This window comes from Bombina bombina, chromosome 2, assembly GCF_027579735.1.
Source record: "Bombina bombina isolate aBomBom1 chromosome 2, aBomBom1.pri, whole genome shotgun sequence".
Classification (NCBI taxonomy): domain Eukaryota; kingdom Metazoa; phylum Chordata; class Amphibia; order Anura; family Bombinatoridae; genus Bombina; species Bombina bombina.
Window position 1 is genome coordinate 1,159,527,186 of NC_069500.1, and position 25,482 is coordinate 1,159,552,667.

A 25,482-nucleotide genomic window follows, 5' to 3' on the forward strand; every position below is an offset into this window, starting at 1 on the left:
ATCCCAGAAGTAATGATGACCCGTGGACTGATCACACAACAGAAGAAAGGAATTTATCAGGTAAGCATAAATTATGTTTTTGCCTGTTTAACATGTCTGAACTACCAGATAGACTGTGTTCTGAATGTGGGGAAGCCAAGGTTCCTTCTCATTTAAATAGATGTGATTTATGTGACACAAAATTTAGAGAAAATGATGCCCAAGATGATTCCTCAAGTGAGGGGAGTAAGCATGGTACTGCATCATCCCCTCCTTCGTCTACACCAGTCTTGCCCACACAGGAGGCCCCTAGTACATCTAGCGCGCCAATACTCCTTACTATGCAACAATTAACGGCTGTAATGGATAATTCTATCAAAAACATTTTAGCCAAAATGCCCACTTATCAGCGAAAGCGCGACTGCTCTGTTTTAGAAAATACTGAAGAGCATGAGGACGCTGATGATATTGGTTCTGAAGGGCCCCTACACCAGTCTGAGGGGGCCAGGGAGGTTTTGTCTGAGGGAGAAATTTCAGATTCAGGGAAAATTTCTCAACAAGCTGAACCTGATGTGATTACATTTAAATTTAAATTGGAACATCTCCGCGCTCTGCTTAAGGAGGTGTTATCCACTCTGGATGATTGTGAGAATTTGGTTATTCCAGAGAAACTATGTAAAATGGACAAGTTCCTAGAGGCCCCGGGGCCCCCCGAAGCTTTTCCTATACCCAAGCGGGTGGCGGACATTGTAAATAAAGAATGGGAAAGGCCCGGTATACCTTTCGTCCCTCCCCCCATTTTTAAAAAATTGTTTCCTATGGTCGACCCCAGAAAGGACTTATGGCAGACAGTCCCCAAGGTCGAGGGGGCGGTTTCTACTCTAAACAAACGCACCACTATACCCATAGAAGATAGTTGTGCTTTCAAAGATCCTATGGATAAAAAATTAGAAGGTTTGCTTAAAAAGATGTTTGTTCAGCAAGGTTACCTTCTACAACCAATTTCATGCATTGTTCCTGTCACTACAGCCGCGTGTTTCTGGTTCGATGAGCTAGAAAAGGCGCTCAATAATAATTCTTCTTCTTATGAGGAGATTATGGACAGAATTCATGCTCTCAAATTGGCTAATTCTTTCACCCTAGACGCCACTTTGCAATTGGCTAGGTTAGCGGCGAAAAATTCTGGTTTTGCTATTGTGGCGCGCAGAGCGCTTTGGTTAAAATCTTGGTCAGCGGATGCGTCTTCCAAGAACAAATTGCTTAACATTCCTTTCAAGGGGAAAACGCTGTTTGGCCCTGACTTGAAAGAGATTATCTCTGATATCACTGGGGGCAAGGGCCACGCCCTTCCTCAGGATAGGTCTTTCAAGGCCAAAAATAAACCTAATTTTCGTCCCTTTCGCAGAAACGGACCAGCCCCAAGTGCTACGTCCTCTAAGCAAGAGGGTAATACTTCTCAAGCCAAGCCAGCCTGGAGACCAATGCAAGGCTGGAACAAAGGAAAGCAGGCCAAGAAACCTGCCACTGCTACCAAGACAGCATGAGATGTTGGCCCCCGATCCGGGACCGGATCTGGTGGGGGGCAGACTCTCTCTCTTCGCTCAGGCTTGGGCAAGAGATGTTCTGGATCCTTGGGCACTAGAAATAGTCTCCCAAGGTTATCTTCTGGAATTCAAGGGGCTTCCCCCAAGGAGGAGGTTCCACAGGTCTCAATTGTCTTCAGACCACATAAAAAAACAGGCATTCTTACATTGTGTAGAAGACCTGTTAAAAATGGGAGTGATTCATCCTGTTCCATTAGGAGAACAAGGGATGGGGTTCTACTCCAATCTGTTCGTAGTTCCCAAAAAAGAGGGAACATTCAGACCAATCTTAGATCTCAAGATCCTAAACAAGTTTCTCAAGGTTCCATCGTTCAAAATGGAAACCATTCGAACAATTCTTCCTTCCATCCAGGAAGGTCAATTCATGACCACGGTGGATTTAAAGGATGCGTATCTACATATTCCTATCCACAAGGAACATCATCGGTTCCTAAGGTTCGCATTCCTGGACAAGCATTACCAATTTGTGGCACTTCCGTTCGGATTAGCCACTGCTCCAAGGATTTTCACAAAGGTACTAGGGTCCCTTCTAGCGGTGCTAAGACCAAGGGGCATTGCAGTAGTACCTTACTTGGACGACATTCTGATTCAAGCGTCGTCCCTTCCTCAAGCAAAGGCTCACACGGACATTGTCCTGGCCTTTCTCAGATCTCACGGGTGGAAAGTGAACGTAGAAAAAAGTTCTCTATCTCCGTCAACAAGGGTTCCCTTCTTGGGAACAATAATAGACTCCTTAGAAATGAGGATTTTTCTGACAGAGGCCAGAAAATCAAAACTTCTAAACTCTTGTCAAATACTTCATTCTGTTCCTCTTCCTTCCATAGCGCAGTGCATGGAAGTAATAGGTTTGATGGTAGCGGCAATGGACATAGTTCCTTTTGCGTGAATTCATCTAAGAGCATTACAACTGTGCATGCTCAGTCAGTGGAATGGGGACTATACAGACTTGTCTCCGACGATACAAGTAAATCAGAGGACCAGAGATTCACTCCGTTGGTGGCTGTCCCTGGACAACCTGTCACAGGGGATGAGCTTCCGCAGACCAGAGTGGGTCATTGTCACGACCGACGCCAGTCTGGTGGGCTGGGGCGCGGTCTGGGGACCCCTGAAAGCTCAGGGTCTTTGGTCTCGGGAAGAATCTCTTCTACCGATAAATATTCTGGAACTGAGAGCGATACTCAATGCTCTCAAGGCTTGGCCTCAGCTAGCAAAGGCCAAGTTCATACGGTTTCAATCAGACAACATGACGACTGTTGCGTACATCAACCATCAGGGGGGAACAAGGAGTTCCCTGGCGATGGAAGAAGTGACCAAAATCATTCAATGGGCGGAGACTCACTCCTGCCACTTGTCTGCAATCCACATCCCAGGAGTGGAAAATTGGGAAGCGGATTTTCTGAGTCGTCAGACATTTCATCCGGGGGAGTGGGAACTCCATCCGGAAATCTTTGCCCAAATTACTCAATTGTGGGGCATTCCAGACATGGATCTGATGGCCTCTCGTCAGAACTTCAAGGTTCCTTGCTACGGGTCCAGATCCAGGGATCCCAAGGCGACTCTAGTAGATGCACTAGTAGCACCTTGGACCTTCAAACTAGCTTATGTATTCCCGCCGTTTCCTCTCATCCCCAGGCTGGTAGCCAGGATCAATCAGGAGAGAGCATCGGTGATCTTGATAGCTCCTGCGTGGCCACGCAGGACTTGGTATGCAGACCTGGTGAATATGTCATCGGCTCCACCATGGAAGCTACCTTTGAGACGAGACCTTCTTGTTCAAGGTCCGTTCGAACATCCGAATCTGGTCTCACTCCAACTGACTGCTTGGAGATTGAACGCTTGATCTTATCAAAGCGAGGGTTCTCAGATTCTGTCATTGATACTCTTGTTCAGGCCAGAAAGCCTGTAACTAGAAAAATTTACCACAAAATATGGAAAAAATATATCTGTTGGTGTGAATCTAAAGGATTCCCTTGGGGCAAGGTAAAAATTCTTAAGATTCTATCCTTTCTTCAAGAAGGTTTGGAGAAAGGATTATCTGCTAGTTCCTTGAAGGGACAGATTTCTGCCTTGTCTGTGTTACTTCACAAAAAGCTGGCAGCTGTACCAGATGTTCAAGCCTTTGTTCAGGCTCTGGTTAGAATCAAGCCTGTTTACAAACCTTTGACTCCTCCTTGGAGTCTCAATTTAGTTCTTTCAGTTCTTCAGGGGGTTCCGTTTGAACCCTTACATTCCGTTGATATTAAGTTATTATCTTGGAAAGTTTTGTTTTTGGTTGCAATTTCTTCTGCTAGAAGAGTTTCAGAATTATCTGCTCTGCAGTGTTCTCCTCCTTATCTGGTGTTCCATGCAGATAAGGTGGTTTTACGTACTAAACCTGGTTTTCTTCCGAAAGTTGTTTCTAACAAAAACATTAACCAGGAGATAGTCGTGCCTTCTTTGTGTCCGAATCCAGTTTCAAAGAAGGAACGTTTGTTGCACAATTTGGATGTTGTTCGTGCTCTAAAATTCTATTTAGATGCTACAAAGGATTTTAGACAAACATCTTCCTTGTTTGTTGTTTATTCTGGTAAAAGGAGAGGTCAAAAAGCAACTTCTACCTCTCTCTCTTTTTGGATTAAAAGCATCATCAGATTGGCTTATGAGACTGCCGGACGGCAGCCTCCTGAAAGAATCACAGCTCATTCCACTAGGGCTGTGGCTTCCACATGGGCCTTCAAGAACGAGGCTTCTGTTGATCAGATATGTAAGGCAGCGACTTGGTCTTCACTGCACACTTTTACTAAATTTTACAAGTTTGATACTTTTGCTTCTTCTGAGGCTATTTTTGGGAGAAAGGTTTTGCAAGCCGTGGTGCCTTCCATCTAGGTGACCTGATTTGCTCCCTCCCTTCATCCGTGTCCTAAAGCTTTGGTATTGGTTCCCACAAGTAAGGATGACGCCGTGGACCGGACACACCTATGTTGGAGAAAACAGAATTTATGTTTACCTGATAAATTACTTTCTCCAACGGTGTGTCCGGTCCACGGCCCGCCCTGGTTTTTTAATCAGGTCTGATAATTTATTTTCTTTAACTACAGTCGCCACGGTATCATATGGTTTCTCCTATGCAAATATTCCTCCTTTACGTCGGTCGAATGACTGGGGAAGGCGGAGCCTAGGAGGGATCATGTGACCAGCTTTGCTGGGCTCTTTGCCATTTCCTGTTGGGGAGGAGAATATCCCACAAGTAAGGATGACGCCGTGGACCGGACACACCGTTGGAGAAAGTAATTTATCAGGTAAACATAAATTCTGTTTTTTGTAAACTACAGTCACCACTGCACCCTATGGTTCTCCTTTTTCTCCTAACCGTTGGTCGAATGACTGGGGGGGGCGAAGCCTGAGGGGAGCTATATGGACAGCTCTGCTGTGTGCTCTCTTTGCCACTTCCTGTAGGGATTGAGAATATCCCACAAGTAAGGATGAAGCCGTGGACCGGATACACCGTAGGAGAAAGAAATTTATCAGGTAAACATAAATTCTGTTTTTCTATTTATCATTAGTTAATATTTGGGCATTATGTGACATGGGAGACAATATAAAAAACAATGTTTTATGTTTTTTATTTTTGGCACTTAAAACTTATTGGTTTTATGCTTGAGGTTTTTATTGCTCGAATCAAACAGGAGAGAGCTTCAGTGATCCTGATAGCACCTGTGTGGCCACGCAGGACTTGGTATGCGGATCTAGTGGACATGTCCTCTCTGCCACCGTGGAAACTTCCGCTGAGACAGGACCTTCTCATTCAAGGTCCTTTCCCACATCCAAATCTAATTTCTCTGCAACTATCTATCATAAGATATGGCGTAAATATCTTTATTGGTGTGAATCCAAGGGTTACTCATGGAGTTAAGTTAGGATTCCTAGGATTTTGTCTTTTCTCCAAGAAGGATTGGAGAAAGGGTTATCAGCAAGTTCCTTAAAGGGACAAATTTCAGTTTTGTCAATTCTGTTTCACAAACGTTTGGCAAATGTATCAGATGTTCAGGCTTTTTGTCAGGCTCTATCTAGAATTAAGCCTGTATTTAGACCTATTACTTCTCACTGGAGTTTGAATTTAGTTCTTCGAGTTCTGCAAGGGGTTCCGTTTGAACCTATGCATTCCATAGATATTAAACTATTATCTTGGAAAGTTCTGTTTTTGGTTGCTATTTCTTCTGCTCGAAGAGTTTCTGAGCTTTCAGTATTACAGTGTGATTCACCTTATTTCATATTTCATTCTGGTAAGGTGGTTTTACGTACCAAACCTGGGTTCCTTCCTAAGGTTGTTTCGAATAAGAATATTAATCAGGAAATTGTTGTTCCTTCCTTGTGTCCTAATCCTTCTTCTAAGAAGGAGCGTCTGTTACATAACTTGGACGTGGTCCGTGCCTTAAAGTTTTACTTACAGGCAACCAAGGATTTCCGTCAATCATCTTCATTATTCATTGTTTTATTCTGGAAAGCGTAGAGGTCAGAAAGCTATGGCTACCTCTCTTTCTTTTACATAACTTGGACGTGGTCCGTGCCTTAAAGTTTTACTTACAGGCAACCAAGGATTTCCGTCAATCATCTTCATTATTCATTGTTTTATTCTGGAAAGCGTAGAGGTCAGAAAGCTACGGCTACCTCTCTTTCTTTTTGGCTGAGAAGTATCATCCGCCTGGCATATGAGACTGCTGGACAGCAGCCTCCTGAAAGAATTACGGCTCATTCTACTAGGGCTGTGCATCTGTTGAACAGATTTGTAAGGCTGCGACTTGGTCGTCCCTTCACACTTTTTCAAAATTTTACACATTTGTTACTTTTGCTTCTTCTGAGGCTATCTTTGGGAGACAGGTTCTTCAAGCAGTGGTACCTTCCGTTTAGGTTCCTGTCTTGTCCCTCCCTTTGATTCTTGTCCTATTGCTTTGGTATTGGTTTCCCACAAGTAAGGATGAAATCCGTGGACTCGTCATATCTTTGTAAAAGAAAACTAAATTTATGCTTACCTGATAAATTGCTTTCTTTTACGATATGACGAGTCCACGGCCAACCCTGTTCTTTTATTTTTTTTTTAAACTTCAGTCACCTCTGCACCTTTTAGCCTTTCCTTTTTCTCTTCCTATATCTTCGGCTGAATGACTGAGGGTGGAGGGGAAGGGGAGGGGCTATATACAGCTCTGCTTTTGTGATCTTTGCCACTTCCTGTTAGCAGGAGGTTAATATCCCACAATTAAGGATGAAATCCGTGGACTCGTCATATCGTAAAAGAAAGTAATTTATCAGGTAAGCATAAATTTAGTTTTTTCAATATTGGCGCTAGTTACATTGGGACACTGATATCTTTCAGGAATCCCTGAATATCCCTTAACATGTATATATTTTTTTTTTAGAAGACATCCCAAAGTATTGATCTAGGCCCATCTTGGTATATTTCATGCCACCAGCTCACCGCCAAATGCGATCAAATGAAAAACAAAAATTTAATTTTTCACAATTTTAGGTTTCTCACTGAAATTATTTACAAACAGCTTGTGCAATTGTGACACAAATGGTTGTAATAGCTTCTCTGGGATCCCCTTTGTTCAGAAATAGCAGACATATATGGCTTTGGTGTTGCTTCTTGGTAATTAGAAGGCCCCTAAATGCAGCTGTGCACCACACATGTATTATGCCCAGCAGTAAAGGGGTTAATTAGGTAGCTTGTAGGGAGTTTGTAGGGTTAATTTTAATTTTAGCTTTAGTTAAGTGTAGTAGACAACCCAAAGTATTGATCTAGGCCCATTTTGGTATATTTCATGCCACCATTTCACCGCCAAATGCGATCAAATATAAAAAAACGTTCACTTTTTCACAAACTTTAGGTTTCTCACTGAAATTATTTACAAACAGCTTGTGCAATTATGGCACAAATGGTTGTAAAAGCTTACAGTGTGATTCCCCTTATCTGATTTTCCATGCAGATAAGGTAGTTTTACGTACCAAACCTGGGTTTCTTCCTAAAATGGTATCTAATAAGAATATCAATCAGGAGATCCTTGTTCCTTCATTATGTCATAATCCTTCCTCTAAGAAGGAACGTCTATTACACAATCTTGATGTGGTTCGTGCTTTAAAGTTTTATTTACAAGCTACGAAGGATTTTCGTCAAACATCTGCTTTGTTTGTTGTCTACTCTGGACAGAGGAGAGGCCAGAAGGCTTCGTCAACTTCTCTTTCTTTTTGGCTGAGAAGCTTAATCCGCTTAGCTTATGAGACTGCTGGCCAGCAGCCTCCTGAAAGAATTACAACTCATTCCACTAGAGCGGTGGCTTCCACATGGGCTTTTAAAAATGAGGCCTCTGTTGAACAGATTTGTAAGGCGGCGACTTGGTCTTCACTTCATACCTTTTCTAAATTCTACAAATTCGATACTTTTGCTTCCTCGGAGGCTATTTTTGGGAGAAAGGTCTTACAGGCAGTGGTGCCCTCCGTTTAAGTTCCTGCCTTGTCCCTCCCTTCATCCGTGTCCTAAAGCTTTGGTATTGGTATCCCACAAGTAATGGATGAACCCGTGGACTGGATACACCTTTACAAGAGAAAACAAAATTTATGCTTACCTGATCAATTTATTTATCCAGTCCACGGCCCACCCTGTCATTTTAAGGCAGGTGTTTTTTATTTTTAAACTACAGTCACCACTGCACCCTATAGTTTCTCCTTTTTTCTTGCTTGTCTTCGGTCGAATGACTGGGGGTGGCAGTTAGGGGAGGAGCTATATAGACAGCTCTGCTGTGGGTGTCCTCTTGCAGCTTCCTGTTGGGAAGGAGAATATCCCACAAGTAATGGATGAACCCGTGGACTGGATACACCACAAGAGAAATAAATTTATCAGGTAAGCATATATTTTTGTTTTTTAACATAAAAGTAGATGATTTACTTAAAGGGACAGTCAACATCAGAATTTGTGTTGTTTTAAAAGATAGATAATCCCTTTATTACCCATTCCCCAGTTTTGCATAACCAACACAGTTATATTAATATACTTTTTACCTCTGTGATTACCTTGTATCTAAGCATGTTCTGACAGCCCCCTGATCATATGCCATTTTATTTATTATCTATTGACTTTCATTTTAGCCGATTATTGCAGTGTGTGCCACAATTCACAGGCATGATCACAATGTTATCTATATTGTTTACATGAACTAGCTCTCCCCTGTTGTGAAAATAAAATAAAAAAGCATGTGATCAGAGGCGGCCACCAAGGGCTTTGAAATTATTATATGAGCCTTCCTAGGTTTAGCTTTCAACTAAGAATACCAAGAGAACAAGGCAAAATTGGTGATAAAAGTAAATTGGAAACTTGTTTAAAATTACAATCCCTATTTAAAACATGAATTTTTTTTGTTTTTTTTTTTACTTGACCCTTTAAGGTTATCAAGGTGAGTAGAAAGAAGTAGAGTTACAGTAGAATTCTTTGTGTCTTATATACATATATATTTAAAATTGCTGCCCATCGCTTCGTGACTTGCCCCCTTCGCTGTGCTAGTTCTCATGCCACGTGTGACTGCATGAGAACGAGGCTCCCATTGGAGCCTATAGAAGCGTGCGCTCGTGAGCACAAAGCTTCTGTGAAATGCGAGGTCGCGTTCGCATTGTACCTCACTTGTAATACCAGTGCACTTTTGCCTGCGCTGATATTGCTAAATTGAATTGAAGTAGTGGGTATGAATAGAAGTGGCGAGTAACATTTTGTCCTGGCTATTAGGGAATTGAATAAAATGGTTTGTAATTGCTCCCTTCATTGCTACCTATCCCAATCTATTTCAGAGTCTGAACTTTTATAGTATTCTGATTCTTACCAAAGCCTTCTGTTTTGCTCTTGAACCAATTTTATTTTGTCCCCAATAATTCAGTAACATAAGTTTTATGCCTTAAATTATTTAAAGGGACAGACAACTTCAACATTTTTATTGTTTAAAAAGATAGATAATCCCTTTATTACCCATTCCCCAGTTTTGCATAACCAACACAGTTATATTAATATACTTTTTACCTCTGTGACTACCTTGTATATAAGCCTCTTCTGACAGTCCCCTTATAACATGGCTATTTATTATCTATTGTCTTTAATTTTAGCCTATAAGTGCTGTGTCGTGCACAACTTCGGGATTGAGCACAATTTTATCTATATGGCCCACATGAATTAGCAGTCTCTCTTGTTGTGAAAATCGAATACAAAAGCATGTTATAAGAGGCTGTCTGTAGTAGCTTAGAAACAGGCAGAAATTTAGAGGTTTAAATGTTATAAAGTATATTAATTTAACAATGTTGATTGAACGAAGCTGGGGAATGGGTAGTTAAGGCGTTATCTATCTTTTTAAACAATAACAATTTTGGTGTATACTGTCCCTTTCAAGATTCCCGAATATCTCTTTGGGATCTACCTTATGTTTCTTTTTAAAGTGATTGTAAAGTTTACTGATTTAAAGCCCAGCATCTAAAAATAATCTTAAAAACTAGCACTTTCAGTCTTTACAACTTTACAAAGATGCTTCTTTTTAATACCATTTCATTATGGAAAACAGGCTGTCGATCCTTTGCCCGCATCTCCTTTTTTGTAAAGTTTTTTTAGATTATTATTAAAGTAATAATGGGTTTGATCACAATCCTTTAGAAAAGTTTATTTAATGATTTTTCTATAAATTTCACCATTAAAGTCTAAGGGAATTTTTGTAGGTAAATCAGATAAACTTCTAAAGGATGTTTAATTGGAAATCTATATTGAAGTTTTTGATAGAAAATTGAATAATGTACAATACTGTATATTCATAGTTTGTTTTTTTGTTCCCCCCCAGATAAAGCCACTAGTGGAACGTCACACAGGAATTGATTGTCCTCCGAAATCATTTACTGACCTATCTAATCCAATCTATGTAGACAGAGATGATGTTACCTTGCCTGATAATGAAACTGAAGTTCACTGTGAACCTTTGGTATTTTCTTGTTCTTAAGAAATATTGAGAATTTGTTATCAATGCTTGTGTCCCCCCCCCCAAAAAAAAATAGAACCTGTATTTCTCTTGTTAAGTGTATCCAGTCCACGGATCATCCATTACTTATGGGATATTCTCCTTCCCAACAGGAAGTTGCAAGAGGATCACCCACAGCAGAGCTGCTATATAGCTCCTCCCCTAACTGTCATATCCAGTCATTCTCTTGCAAGCCTCAACCAAGATGGAGGTCGTAAGAGGAGTGTGGTGTTTTATACTTAGTTTATTCTCCAATCAAAAGTTTGTTATTTTTAAATGGTGCCGGAGTGTACTGTTTATCTCAGGCAGTATTTAGAAGAAGAATCTGCCTGCGTTTTCTATGATCTTAGCAGAAGTAACTAAGATCCATGGCTGTTCTCACATATTCTGAGGAGTGAGGTAACTTCAGAGAGGGAATGGCGTGCAGGTTTTCCTGCAATAAGTTATGTGCTGTTAATATTTTTCTAGGGATGGAATTTGCTAGAAAATGCTGCTGATACCGAACTAATGTAAGTAAAGCCTTAAATGCAGTGAGAGCGACTGGTATCATCTTATAAAAATGTAATATAAAACGTTTGCTGGCATGTTTAATCGTTTTTATATGTATTTGGTGATAAAACTTATTGGGGCCTAGTTTTTTTCCACATGGCTGGCTTGAATTTGGCCTAGAAACAATTTCCTTAGGCTTTCCACTGTTGTAATATGAGTGGGAGGGGCCTATTTTGCCGTTTTTTTGCACAGCAAAAATTACAGACACAGACATCCAGCTTCTTCCTGCATGATCCAGGACATCTCTGGTGGGCTCAAAAGGCTTCAAAGTCGTTTTTGAGGGAGGTAAAAAGCGGTAAAAAACGTTTTTGTCTTTTATTATTTTTTGGGTATTAAGGGGTTAATCATCCATTTGCAAGTGGGTGCAATGCTCTGCTAACTTGTTACATACACTGTAAACATTTTGTTAGTGTAACTGCCTTTTTTCACTGTGATTTCAAATTTTGACAAAATTTGTGTTTCTTAAAGGTGCAGTAACGTTTTTTATATTGCTTGTAAACTTGTTTAAAGTGTTTTCCAAGCTTGCTAGTCTCATTGCTAGTCTGTTTAAACATGTCTGACACAGAGGAAACTACTTGTTCATTATGTTTGAAAGCCATGGTGGAGCCCCATAGGAGAATGTGTACTAAATGTATTGATTTCACCTTAAACAGTAAAGATCAGTCTTTAACTGTAAAAGAAATATCACCAGAAGATTCTGACGAGGGGGAAGTTATGCCGACTAACTCTCCCCACGTGTCAGACCCTTCGCCTCCCGCTCAGGGGATGCACGCTAATATGGCGCCAATTACATCAGGGACGCCCATAGCGATTACCTTGCAGGACATGGCTGCAATCATGAATAATACCCTGTCAGAGGTATTATCCAGGTTGCCTGAATTAAGAGGCAAGCGTGATTGCTCTGGGGTTAGGAGAAATACAGAGCGCGCAGATGCTGTAAGGGCCATGTCTGATACTGCGTCACAATATGCAGATCATGAGGACGGAGAGCTTCAGTCTGTGGGTGACATCTCTGATTCGGGAAATCCTGATTCAGAGATTTCTAATTTTAAATTTAAGCTTGAGAACCTCCGTGTGTTGCTTGGGGAGGTATTAGCTGCTCTGAATGACTGTAACACAGTTGCAGTACCAGAGAAATTGTGTAGGCTGGATAAATACTATGCGGTACCGGTGTGTACTGATGTTTTTCCTATACCTAAAAGGCTTACAGAAATTATTAGCAAGGAGTGGGATAGACAGTGTGTGCCTTTTTCCCCACCTCCTATATTTAGAAAAATGTTTCCAATAGACGCCACTACACGGGACTTATGGCAGACTGTCCCTAAGGTGGAGGGAGCAGTTTCTACTTTAGCAAAGCGTACTACTATCCCGGTTGAGGACAGTTGTGCTTTTTCAGATCCAATGGATAAAAAATTGGAGGGTTACCTTAAGAAAATGTTTATTCAACAAGGTTTTATTTTACAGCCCCTGTCACGGCCACAGCGGCATTCTGGTTTGAGGCCCTGGAAGAGGCCATCCATACAGCTCCATTGACTGAAATTATTGACAAGCTTAGAACACTTCCCAATATGGTTTTCAAGAGAAGTAGCACATGCAGTTAAGACAAAAAAGACAGTCTATAAAAAATTCAAACTCACTGGCTCAGAAGAGGATAAAGAAAAATGGAGAACCCATCAAAAGATGACAAAGCAGTTAATCAGAAAGGCTAAAGCTGATGCAGAAGAGAAAATAGCACAATCTGTAAAAAACGGTGACAAAACCTTCTTTAGATATATTAGTGAAAAGAGAAAAACTAACAGAGGGATAGTTAGACTCAAGAATGAGGATAGAGTATTGGAAGAAGATAAACAAATAGCAAACTGTTTAAATGATTACTTTTGTTCAGTCTTTACAACAGATGGTAAAGATAGTGAGATTCTATTAAGGGATGTTACTGTAAATAATAATGTGAGTAGTACTTTTCTTTTTACAGAGGAAGAGGTTTCAAGGGCTTTATCAAAAATAAAAGTTAATAAGGCTGTGGGTCCAGATAATATTCATCCAAGAGTTCTAAAAGAACTTCGATCCGTAATAGCTACTCCATTAGCTGATTTATTTAATCAGTCACTTCTAACAGGAGTTGTTCCAAAAGACTGGAAAATTGCCAATGTAGTCCCTCTTCATAAAAAGGGTAGTAGGGAAGATTCTGCTAACTATAGGCCAGTCAGTTTGACCTCAATTGCAGGGAAATTAATGGAAACTCTTTTAAAGGAAAGACTTGTATCTTTCATTCAGACAAACAACTTAGAAGACAAAGGACAGCATGGTTTCACTGCTGGAAGATCATGCCTGACTAATCTAATTGATTTCTTTGACCATGTAACTAAAATAATAGACCAGGGAGGAGCCGTAGATGTTGCATATCTAGACTTTAGCAAAGCATTTGACACCGTCCCACACAACAAACTTATTCACAAAATGTATTGCCTTGGAATAGATGCTAAGATTGTTAAGTGGGTAGAATGCTGGCTTAAAGATAGACGACAGAGAGTTTCAATTAATGGAGTACATTCAAATGAGGCATCAGTTACTAGTGGTGTTCCCCAAGGGTCAGTTCTTGGGCCTGTTTTGTTTAACATGTTCATAAGTGATATTGGAAGTGGGCTTAAGGGGAAGGTTTGCTTGTTTGCTTATGATACAAAAATTTGTAACAGGGTAGATGTTCCAGGAGGAGTTGATCAAATGAACTGTGATATTAATAAACTAGAGGACTGGTCAAATAAATGGGATCTGAAATTTAATATTACCAAGAGCAAAATTATGCATACAGGATCCAAAAACCCAAAGGCCAATTATAGTCTCAATGGTACATTACTGACTGTAATTAAAGAAGAAAGGGATTTGGGAATTATTATTTCAGATGATTTAAAATTTGGTACACAATGCCGCAGTGCAGCCAGCAAGGCCAGTCAAATGCTTGGTTGCATTGGAAGAGGTTTTATTAGCAGAAATAGCAAGGTTCTTATGCCACTTTACAGATCATTAGTTAGACCAAATATGGAATACTGTGTACAGTTCTGGAGACCATATCTTAAGACAGATATAAATAAACTAGAAGCTGTCCAAAGGAGGGCTACTAAAATGGTACATGGTCTAAAATATAAAACATACAAAGAAAGACTCTATGATCTAAATATGTATAGTTTAGAGGATAGAAGGGAAAGAGGTGACATGATAGAAACCTTCAAATATATGAAGGGACTTAATAAAATAGAAGCTGAAAGCATTTTTCACAAAAAAATAAATGCCAAAACAAGGGGTCACAATCTAAAGTTAGAGGGTAGTAGATTCAGGAGAAATTTGAGGAAGCATTTTTTTACAGAAAGGGTGGTGGATTCATGGAATAAACTTCCATTTGAGGTGGTAAACACAAAGACTGTAAAGGAATTTAAAAATGCCTGGGACATGCATAAGGCTATCCTAAGGAAAAAGTAACATGTAATATGGGTAGACTTGATGGGCCTTTTTGGTTCTTATCTACCGTCAAATTCTATGTTTCTATGTTTCAGCTAGCTAACTCATTTGTTTCTGATGCCATTGTTCATTTGACTAAACTAACGGCTAAGAATTCCGGATTCGCCATCCAAGCGCGTAGGGCACTATGGCTTAAATCCTGGTCAGCTGACGTGACTTCGAAGTCTAAATTACTCAACATTCCTTTCAAGGGGCAGACCTTATTCGGGCCTGGTTTGAAGGAAATTATTGCTGACATTACTGGAGGTAAGGGTCACACCCTTCCTCAGGACAGGGCCAAAGCAAAGGCCAAACAGTCTAATTTTCAAGCCTTTCAAAATTTCAAGGCAGGTGCAGCATCAACTTCCTCCGCATCAAAACAAGAGGGAACTTTTGCTCAATCTAAGCAGGCCTGGAAAGCTAACCAGTCCTGGAACAAAGGCAAGCAGGCCAGAAAGCCTGCTGCTGCCTCTAAGACAGCATGAAGGAACGGCCCCTTATCCGGCGACGGATCTAGTAGGGGGCAGACTTTCTCTCTTCGCCCAGGCGTGGGCAAGAGATGTTCAGGATCCCTGGGCGTTGGAGATCATATCTCAGGGATATCTTCTGGACTTCAAAGCTTCCCCTCCACAAGGGAGATTTCATCTCTCAAGGCTATCTGCAAATCAGATAAAGAAAGAGGCATTCCTACTCTGTGTGCAAGACCTCCTAGTTATGGGAGTGATCCATCCAGTTCCGCGGACAGCACAAGGACAGGGTTTTTATTTGAATCTGTTTGTGGTTCCCAAAAAAGAGGGAACCTTCAGACCAATTTTGGATCTAAAGATCTTAAACAAATTCCTCAGAGTTCCATCTTTCAAAATGGAAACTATTCGGACCATCCTACCCATGATCCAAGAAGGTCTGTACATGACCACAGTGGACTTAAAGGATGCCTACCTTCACATACCGATTCACAAAGATCATCATCGGTTTCTAAGGTTTGCCTTTCTAGACAGGCATTACCAATTTGTAGCTCTTCCCTTCGGGTTGGCTATAGCCCCGAGAATCTTTACAAAGGTTCTGGGCTCACTTCTGGCGGTTCTAAGACCGCGAGGCATAGCGGTGGCTCCGTGTCTAGACGACATCCTGATACAGGCGTCAAGCTTTCAAGTTGCCAAGTCTCATACAGAGATAGTTCTGGCATTTCTGAGGTCGCACGGGTGGAAAGTGAACGAGGAAAAAGAGTTCTCTATCCCCACTCACAAGAGTCTCCTTCTTAGGGACTCTTATAGATTCTGTAGAAATGAAAATTTACCTGACTGAGTCCAGGTTATCAAAACTTCTAAATGCTTGCCGTGTTCTTCACTCCATTCCGCGCCCTTCGGTAGCTCAGTGTATGGAGGTAATCGGCTTAATGGTAGCGGCAATGGACATAGTGCCATTTGCGCGCCTTCATCTCAGACCGCTGCAATTATGCATGCTGAGTCAGTGGAATGGGGATTACACAGATTTGTCCCCTCTGCTAAATCTGGATCAAGAGACCAGAGATTCTCTTCTCTGGTGGTTGTCTTGGGTACACCTGTCCAAGGGTATGACCTTTCGCAGGCCAGATTGGACAATTGTAACAACAGATGCCAACCTTCTAGGTTGGGGTGCAGTCTGGAATTCCCTGAAGGCACAGGGATCGTGGACTCAGGAGGAGAAACTCCTTCCAATAAATATTCTGGAGTTAAGAGCGATATTCAATGATCTTCTGGCTTGGCCTCAGCAACACTGAGGTTCATCAGATTTCAGTCGGACAACATCACGACTGTGGCTTACATCAACCATCAAGGGGGAACCAGGAGTTCCCTAGCGATGTTAGAAATCTCAAATATAATTCGCTGGGCAGAGTACCACTCTTGCCACCTGTCAGCAATCCATATCCCAGGCGTGGAGAACTGGGAGGCGGATTTTCTAAGTCGTCAGACTTTCCATCCGGAGGTGTTTGCTCAGTTGATTCATCGTTGGGGCAAACCAGAGTTGGATCTCATGACGTTTCACCAGAACGCCAAGCTTCCTTGTTACGGATCCAGGTCCAGGGACCCAGAAGCGACGCTGATAGATGCTCTAGCAGCGCCTTGGTTCTTCAACCTGGCTTATGTGTTTCCACCGTTTCCTCTGCTCCCTCGACTGATTGCCAAAATCAAACAGGAGAGAGCATCGGTGATTCTGATAGCACCTGCGTGGCCACGCAGGACTTGGTATGCAGACCTAGTGGACATGTCATCCTTTCCACCATGGACTCTGCCTCTAAGACAGGACCTTCTGATACAAGGTCCTTTCAATCATCCAAATCTAATTTCTCTGAGACTGACTGCATGGAGATTGGACGCTTGATTCTATCAAAGCGTGGCTTCTCCGAGTCAATCATTGATACTTTAATACACGCACGAAAGCCTGTTACCAGGAAAATCTACCACAAGATATGGAGTAAATATCTTTATTGGTGTGAATCCAAGAATTACTCATGGAGTAAGGTTAGGATTCCTAGAATATTGTCTTTTCTCCAAGAGGGCTTGGACAAATGATTATCAGCTAGTTCCTTAAAGGGACAGATTTCTGCTCTGTCTATTCTTTTGCACAAGCGTCTGGCAGAGGTTCCAGACGTCCAGGCATTTTGCCAGGCTTTGGTTAGAATTAAGCCTGTGTTTAAACCTGTTGCTCCCCCGTGGAGCTTAAACTTGGTTCTTAAGGTTCTTCAAGGAGTAACGTTGGAACCCCTTCATTCCATTGATATTAAACTTTTATCTTGGAAAGTTCTGTTTTTGATGGCTATTTCCTCGGCTCGGAGAGTCTCTGAGCTATCTGCCTTACAATGTGATTCTCCTTATCTGATTTTTCATGCAGATAAGGTAGTCCTGCGTACCAAACCTGGGTTTTTACCTAAGGTGGTTTCTAACAAGAATATAAATCAAGAGATTGTTGTTCCATCATTGTGTCCTAATCCTTCTTCAAAGAAGGAACGTTTTTTACATAATCTGGACGTAGTCCATGCCTTGAAGTTTTACTTACAAGGTACTAAAGATTTTCGTCAAACATCTACCCTTTTTGTCGTTTACTCTGGACAGAGGAGAGGTCAAAAAGCTTTGGCAACCTCTCTTTCCTTTTGGCTTCGGAGCATAATACGCCTAGCCTATGAGACTGCTGGACAGCAGCCCCCTGAAAGGATTACAGCTCATTCTACTAGAGCTGTGGCTTCCACCTGGGCCTTTAAAAATGAGGCCTCTGAAGTCTTCGCCTCACACTTTTTCCAAATTTTACAAATTTGATACTTTTACTTCTTCGGAGGCTGTTTTTGGGAGAAAGGTTCTTCAGGCAGTGGTTCCTTCCGCTTAATCCTGCCTTGTCCCTCCCATCATCCGTGTACTTTAGCTTTGGTATTGGTATCCCATAAGTAATGAATGATCCGTGGACTGGATAAACATAATTTATGCTTACCTGATAAATTTATTTCTCTTGTAGTGTATCCAGTCCACGGCCCGCCCTGTCCTTTTAAGGCAGGTCTAAATTTTAATTAAACTACAGTCACCACTGCACCCTATGGTTTCTCCTTTCTCTGTTTGTTTTCGGTCGAATGACTGGATATGACAGTTAGGGGAGGAGCTATATAGCAGCTCTGCTGTGGGTGATCCTCTTGCAACTTCCTGTTGGGAAGGAGAATATCCCATAAGTAATGGATGATCAGTGGACTGGATACACTACAAGAGAAATAAATTTATCAGGTAAGCATAAATTATGTTTTTTATTGAAAAGAGCGCACATACTTGCTGATAGGTCAAAATGAATTGTACATGGATAAATAATTGGATAAAAGATAGGGAGCAACGAGTAGTAGTAAATGGATCATACTCAGAATGGACAAAGGTAATCAGTGGCGTCCCCCAGGGATCAGTACTGGGCCCTGTTCTTTTTAATATTTTTATAAATGACTTGGAGCAAGGATTAAATAGCAACATCTCTATTTTTGCAGATGATACTAAGTTAAGTAAGGTCATTAGGTTAGAGCAGAACGAACTCTCTTTACAAAGGGATTTGCTAAAATTAGAACTATGGGCAAGTGAATGGAATATGAGATTTAATACGGAAAAATGCAAGGTTCTACATTTTGGATGTAAAAATAAGCAGGCTACGTATTTTTTAAATGGGACAAGACTTAGCCAAACACAGGAGAAAAGGGATTTGGGATTAGTAATAGATAACAAGCTAAAGATGGGGTGCACAATGCAGGGCAGCGGCTTCAAAGGCTAATAAGATACTTGCATGTATTAAAAGAGGCATTGATTCAAGGGAGGAAAGCAAAATTCTGTCATTATATAAAGCCCTGGTAAGACCTCACCTTGAGTTTGGAGTGCAGTTCTGGGGACCGATTGCTAAAAAAGATATTGCAGAACTAGAAAAAGTTCAGAGAAGGGCCACAAAGATAATAAGGGGATTGGAGAAATTGAGGAGAGGCTAGCCAAACTAGGTCTGTTTTCTTTAGAGGTGACATGATTACTTTATATAAATATATTCAAGGCCCATATACAGAGATGGCAGAAGCTCTGTTTATTCCAAGAAAATTGTTTCTGACAAGAGGTCATAATTTAAGGTTGGAGGAAAGGAGATTTATTCTCCTGCAACGAAAACGTTTTTTCACTGTAAGAGCAATAAAATTGTGGAACTCATTACCAAAGGAGGTAGTGAATGCCAATACCATAGATACATTTAAAAATAGTCTGGATAAATTTCTGTATATAAACAAAATTCATGGATATGATTGCTAGTATTAAATGGGTCACATTTTAATGGGGTTATTTAAGCTTAACTGGAGCTTTTTGTAAGTATTTTAGATTTGTATAGGTTGAACTCGATGGACTTCGGTCTTTTCTTCTGTTATGTGTGATCAGTCCACGGGTCATCATTACTTCTGGGATATAACTCCTCCCCAACAGGAAATGCAAGAGGATTCACCCAGCAGAGCTGCATATAGCTCCTCCCCTCTACGTCAGTCCCAGTCATTCTCTTGCACCCAACGACTAGATAGGATGTGTGAGAGGACTATGGTGATTATACTTAGTTTTTATGACTTCAATCAAAAGTTTGTTATTTTACAATAGCACCGGAGCGTGTTATTACTTCTCTGGCAGAGTTTGAGGAAGAATCTACCAGAGTTTTTTACTATGATTTTAACCGGAGTAGTTAAGATCATATTGCTGTTCTCGGCCATCTGAGGGAGGTAAAAGCTTCAGATCAGGGGACAGCGGGCAGATGAATCTGCATTGAGGTATGTTGCAGTTTTTATTTTCTGAATGGAATTGATGAGAAAATCCTGCCATACCGTTATAATGACATGTATGTATACACTTCAGTATTCTGGGGATGGTATTTCACCGGAACTACTCTGTTAAAAGTCACTAATCCTTTTAATAAGTATTTATCATGTTAAACGTTTTTGCTGGAATGTAGAATCGTTTACACTTCTGAGGTACTGAGTGAATAAATATTTGGGCATTATTTTCCACTTGGCAGTTGTTTGGTTTTAATTGTGACAGTTTCGTTTCTCTTCACTGCTGTGTGTGAGGGGGAGGGGCCGTTTTTGGCGCTCTTTGCTACGCATCAAAAAATTCAAGTCAGTTACTCTTATATTTCCTGCATGATCCGGTTCATCTCTGACAGATCTCAGGGGTCTTCAAACTTCTTTGGAGGGAGGTAGATTCTCTCAGCAGAGCTGTGAGAATTTTATATTGACTGTGAATAAAAACGTTGCTCTGTAATTTTTTATGTCAAATTTAATTATGGTTATTTTACTAATGGGAACAAACCTTTGCTAAAAGTTGTGTTGTTTTAAAGTTTGATGCTATAACTGTTTTTCAGTTCATTATTTCAACTGTCATTTAATCGTTTAGTACCTCTTTGAGGCACAGTACGTTTTTGCTAAAAAAGATTATAACCAAGTTGCAAGTTTATTGCTAGTGTGTTAAACATGTCTGACTCAGAAGAGGATATCTGTGTCATTTGTTCCAATGCCAAGGTGGAGCCCAATAGAAATTTATGTACTAACTGTATTGATGCTACTTTAAATAAAAGTCAATCTGTACAATGTGAACAAATTTCACCAAACAGCGAGGGGAGAGTTATGCCGACTAACTCGCCTCACGCGGCAGTACCTGCATCTCCCGCCCGGGAGGTGCGTGATATTATGGCGCCTAGTACATCTGGGCGGCCATTACAGATAACATTACAAGATGTGGCTACTGTTATGACTGAAGTTTTGTCTAAATTACCAGAACTAAGAGGCAAGCGTGATCACTCTGGGGTGAGAACAGAGTGCGCTGACAATACTAGGGCCATGTCTGATACTGCGTCACAGCTTGCAGAGCATGAGGACGGAGAGCTTCATTCTGTGGGTGACGGTTCTGATCCAAACAGATTGGATTCAGATATTTCAAATTTTAAATTTAAATTGGAGAACCTCCGTGTATTACTAGGGGAGGTCTTAGCAGCTCTCAATGATTGTAACACCGTTGCAATACCAGAGAAACTGTGTAGGTTGGATAAATACTTTGCGGTACCGGCGAGTACTGACGTTTTTCCTATACCTAAGAGACTAACTGAAATTGTTACTAAGGAGTGGGATAGACCCGGTGTGCCGTTCTCACCCCCTCCAATATTTAGAAAGATGTTTCCAATAGACGCCACCACTCGGGACTTATGGCAAACGGTCCCTAAGGTGGAGGGAGCAGTTTCTACTTTAGCTAAGCGTACCACTATCCCGGTGGAGGATAGCTGTGCCTTTTCAGATCCAATGGATAAAAAATTAGAGGGTTACCTTAAGAAAATGTTTGTTCAACAAGGTTTTATATTGCAACCCCTTGCATGTATCGCGCCGATTACGGCTGCGGCAGCATTTTGGATTGAGTCTCTGGAAGAGAACCTTAGTTCATCTACGCTAGACGACATTACGGACAGGCTTAGAGTCCTTAAACTAGCTAATTCATTCATTTCGGAGGCCGTAGTACATTTAACCAAACTTACGGCTAAGAACTCAGGATTCGCCATACAGGCACGTAGGGCGCTGTGGCTAAAATCCTGGTCAGCTGATGTTACTTCTAAGTCCAAATTACTTAATATACCTTTCAAGGGGCAGTCTTTATTTGGGCCCGGTTTGAAAGAAATTATCGCTGACATTACAGGAGGTAAGGGCCACGCCCTACCTCAAGACAAAGCCAAAGCTAAGGCTAGACAGTCTAATTTTCGTCCCTTTCGGAATTTCAAAACAGGAGCAGCATCAACCTCCACTGCACCAAAACAGGAGGGAGCTGTGGCTCGTTACAGGCAAGGCTGGAAGCCTAACCAGTCCTGGAACAAGATCAAGCAGGCCAGGAAACCTGCTGCTGCCCCAAGGACAGCATGAACCGAGAGCCCCCGATCCGGGATCGGATCTAGTGGGGGGCAGACTTTCTCTCTTCGCCCAGGCCTGGGCAAGAGATGTTCAGGATCCCTGGGCGCTAGAGATCATATCTCAGGGATACCTTCTAGACTTCAAATTATCTCCCCCAAGAGGGAGATTTCATCTGTCAAGGTTGTCAACAAACCAGATAAAGAAAGAAGCGTTTCTACGCTGTGTACAAGATCTGTTATTAATGGGAGTGATCCATCCGGTTCCGCGGCCGGAACAAGGACAAGGGTTCTACTCAAACCTGTTTGTGGTTCCCAAAAAAGAGGGAACTTTCAGGCCAATCTTAGATTTAAAGATTCTAAACAAATTCCTAAGAGTTCCATCGTTCAAAATGGAAACTATTCGGACAATCTTACCCATGATCCAAAAGGGTCAGTACATGACCACAGTGGATTTAAAAGATGCTTACCTTCACATACCGATTCACAAAGATCATCACCGGTATCTAAGGTTTGCCTTCTTAGACAGGCACTACCAGTTTGTAGCTCTTCCATTCGGATTGGCTACGGCTCCAAGAATCTTCACAAAGGTTCTGGGTGCCCTTCTGGCGGTACTAAGACCGCGAGGGATTTCGGTAGCTCCGTACCTAGACGACATTCTAATACAAGCTTCAAGCTTTCAAACTGCCAAGTCTCATACAGAGTTAGTTCTGGCATTTCTAAGGTCGCATGGATGGAAAGTGAACGAAAAGAAGAGTTCTCTTTTTCCTCTCACAAGAGTTCCATTCTTGGGGACTCTTATAGATTCTGTAGAAATGAAGATTTACCTGACAGAAGACAGGTTAACAAAGCTTCAAAATGCATGCCGTGTCCTTCATTCCATTCAACACCCGTCAGTAGCTCAATGCATGGAGGTGATCGGCTTAATGGTAGCGGCAATGGACATAGTACCTTTTGCACGCCTACACCTCAGACCGCTGCAATTGTGCATGCTAAGTCAGTGGAATGGGGATTACTCAGATTTGTCCCCTACTCTGAATCTGAATCAAGAGACCAGAAATTCTCTTCTATGGTGGCTTTATCGGCCACACCTGTCCAGGGGGATGCCATTCAGCAGACCAGACTGGACAATTGTAACAACAGACGCCAGCCTACTAGGTTGGGGCGCTGTCTGGAATTCTCTGAAGGCTCAGGGACTATGGAATCAGGAGGAGAGTCTCCTTCCAATAAACATTCTGGAATTGAGAGCAGTTCTCAATGCCCTTCTGGCTTGGCCCCAATTAACAACTCGGGGGTTCATCAGGTTTCAGTCGGACAACATCACGACTGTAGCTTACATCAACCATCAGGGAGGGACAAGAAGCTCCCTAGCAATGATGGAAGTATCAAAGATAATTCGCTGGGCAGAGTCTCACTCTTGCCACCTGTCAGCAATCCACATCCCGGGAGTGGAGAACTGGGAGGCGGATTTCTTGAGTCGCCAGACTTTTCATCCGGGAGAGTGGGAACTTCATCCGGAGGTCTTTGCCCAAATACTTCGACGTTGGGGCAAACCAGAGATAGATCTCATGGCGTCTCGCCAGAACGCCAAACTTCCTCACTACGGGTCCAGATCCAGGGATCCGGGAGCGGTTCTGATAGATGCTTTGACAGCACCTTGGAACTTCGGGATGGCTTATGTGTTTCCACCCTTCCCGCTGCTTCCTCGATTGATTGCCAAAATCAAACAGGAGAGAGCATCAGTGATTCTAATAGCGCCTGCATGGCCACGCAGGACTTGGTTTGCAGATCTAGTGGACATGTCATCCTGTCCGCCTTGGTCTCTACCTCTAAGACAGGACCTTCTGATACAGGGTCCATTCAAACATCAAAATCTAACTTCTCTGAAGCTGACTGCTTGGAAATTGAACGCTTGATTTTATCAAAACGTGGTTTTTCTGAGTCGGTTATTGATACCCTGATACAGGCTAGGAAGCCTGTTACCAGAAGGATTTACCATAAAATATGGCGTAAATACCTATACTGGTGCGAATCCAAAGGTTACTCCTGGAGTAAGGTTAGGATCGCTAGGATATTGTCCTTTCTACAAGAAGGTTTAGAAAAGGGTTTATCAGCTAGTTCATTAAAGGGACAGATTTCAGCTCTGTCCATCTTGTTACACAGGCGTCTGTCAGAAAATCCAGACGTCCAGTCCTTTTGTCAGGCTTTAGCTAGGATCAAGCCTGTGTTTAAAGCTGTTGCTCCGCCATGGAGTTTAAACTTAGTTCTTAACGTTTTACAGGGTGTTCCGTTTGAACCCCTTCATTCCATTGATATAAAGTTGTTATCTTGGAAAGTTCTGTTTTTAATGGCTATTTCCTCGGCTCGAAGAGTCTCTGAGTTATCAGCCTTACATTGTGATTCTCCTTATCTGATTTTTCACTCAGACAAGGTAGTTCTGCGTACTAAACCTGGGTTCTTACCTAAGGTAGTCACTAACAGGAATATCAATCAAGAGATTGTTGTTCCATCCTTGTGTCCAAATCCTTCTTCAAAGAAGGAACGTCTTCTACACAATTTGGATGTAGTTCGTGCCCTCAAGTTCTACTTGCAGGCAACTAAAGATTTTCGCCAAACTTCTTCCCTGTTTGTCGTTTATTCTGGACAGAGGAGAGGTCAAAAAGCTTCTGCTACCTCTCTCTCTTTTTGGCTTCGTAGCATAATACGTTTAGCCTATGAGACTGCTGGACAGCAGCCTCTTGAAAGAATTACAGCTCACTCCACTAGAGCTGTGGCTTCCACTTGGGCCTTTAAGAATGAGGCCTCGGTTGAACAGATTTGCAAGGCTGCAACTTGGTCTTCGCTTCATACTTTTTCCAAATTTTACAAATTTGACACTTTTGCTTCTTCGGAGGCTATTTTTGGGAGAAAGGTTCTTCAGGCAGTGGTTCCTTCTGTATAATGAGCCTGCCTATCCCTCCCGTCATCCGTGTACTTTTGCTTTGGTATTGGTATCCCAGAAGTAATGATGACCCGTGGACTGATCACACATAACAGAAGAAAACATAATTTATGCTTACCTGATAAATTCCTTTCTTCTGTTGTGTGATCAGTCCACGGCCCGCCCTGTTTTAAGGCAGGTAAATATCTTTTAAATTATACTCCAGTCACCACTTCACCCTTGGTTACTCCTTTCTCGTTGATTCTTGGTCGAATGACTGGGACTGACGTAGAGGGGAGGAGCTATATGCAGCTCTGCTGGGTGAATCCTCTTGCATTTCCTGTTGGGGAGGAGTTATATCCCAGAAGTAATGATGACCCGTGGACTGATCACACAACAGAAGAAAGGAATTTATCAGGTAAGCATAAATTATGTTTTTTCAACCTTATCTACTAGGTTACTATGTACATGGAGCATACTAGCCAAACCGCCTTTGTGTTAGCACATCAGACGGTACTATACA

The 25,482-nt window shown here is 41.8% G+C and overlaps 1 protein-coding gene across 3 annotated transcripts in view; it reads left to right on the forward strand.

Annotated features, from left to right (window-relative positions):
• CEP44 (centrosomal protein 44) overlaps positions 1-25,482 on the forward strand; it is a 245,139-nt gene that overhangs the window by 133,919 nt on the left and 85,738 nt on the right. For all 3 annotated transcript variants that reach the window (XM_053703837.1, XM_053703839.1, XM_053703838.1), the window contains one exon: positions 10,424-10,561. In XM_053703837.1, the coding sequence (XP_053559812.1) occupies positions 10,424-10,561 (138 nt within the window). The remainder of the gene's footprint in view (positions 1-10,423; positions 10,562-25,482) is intronic.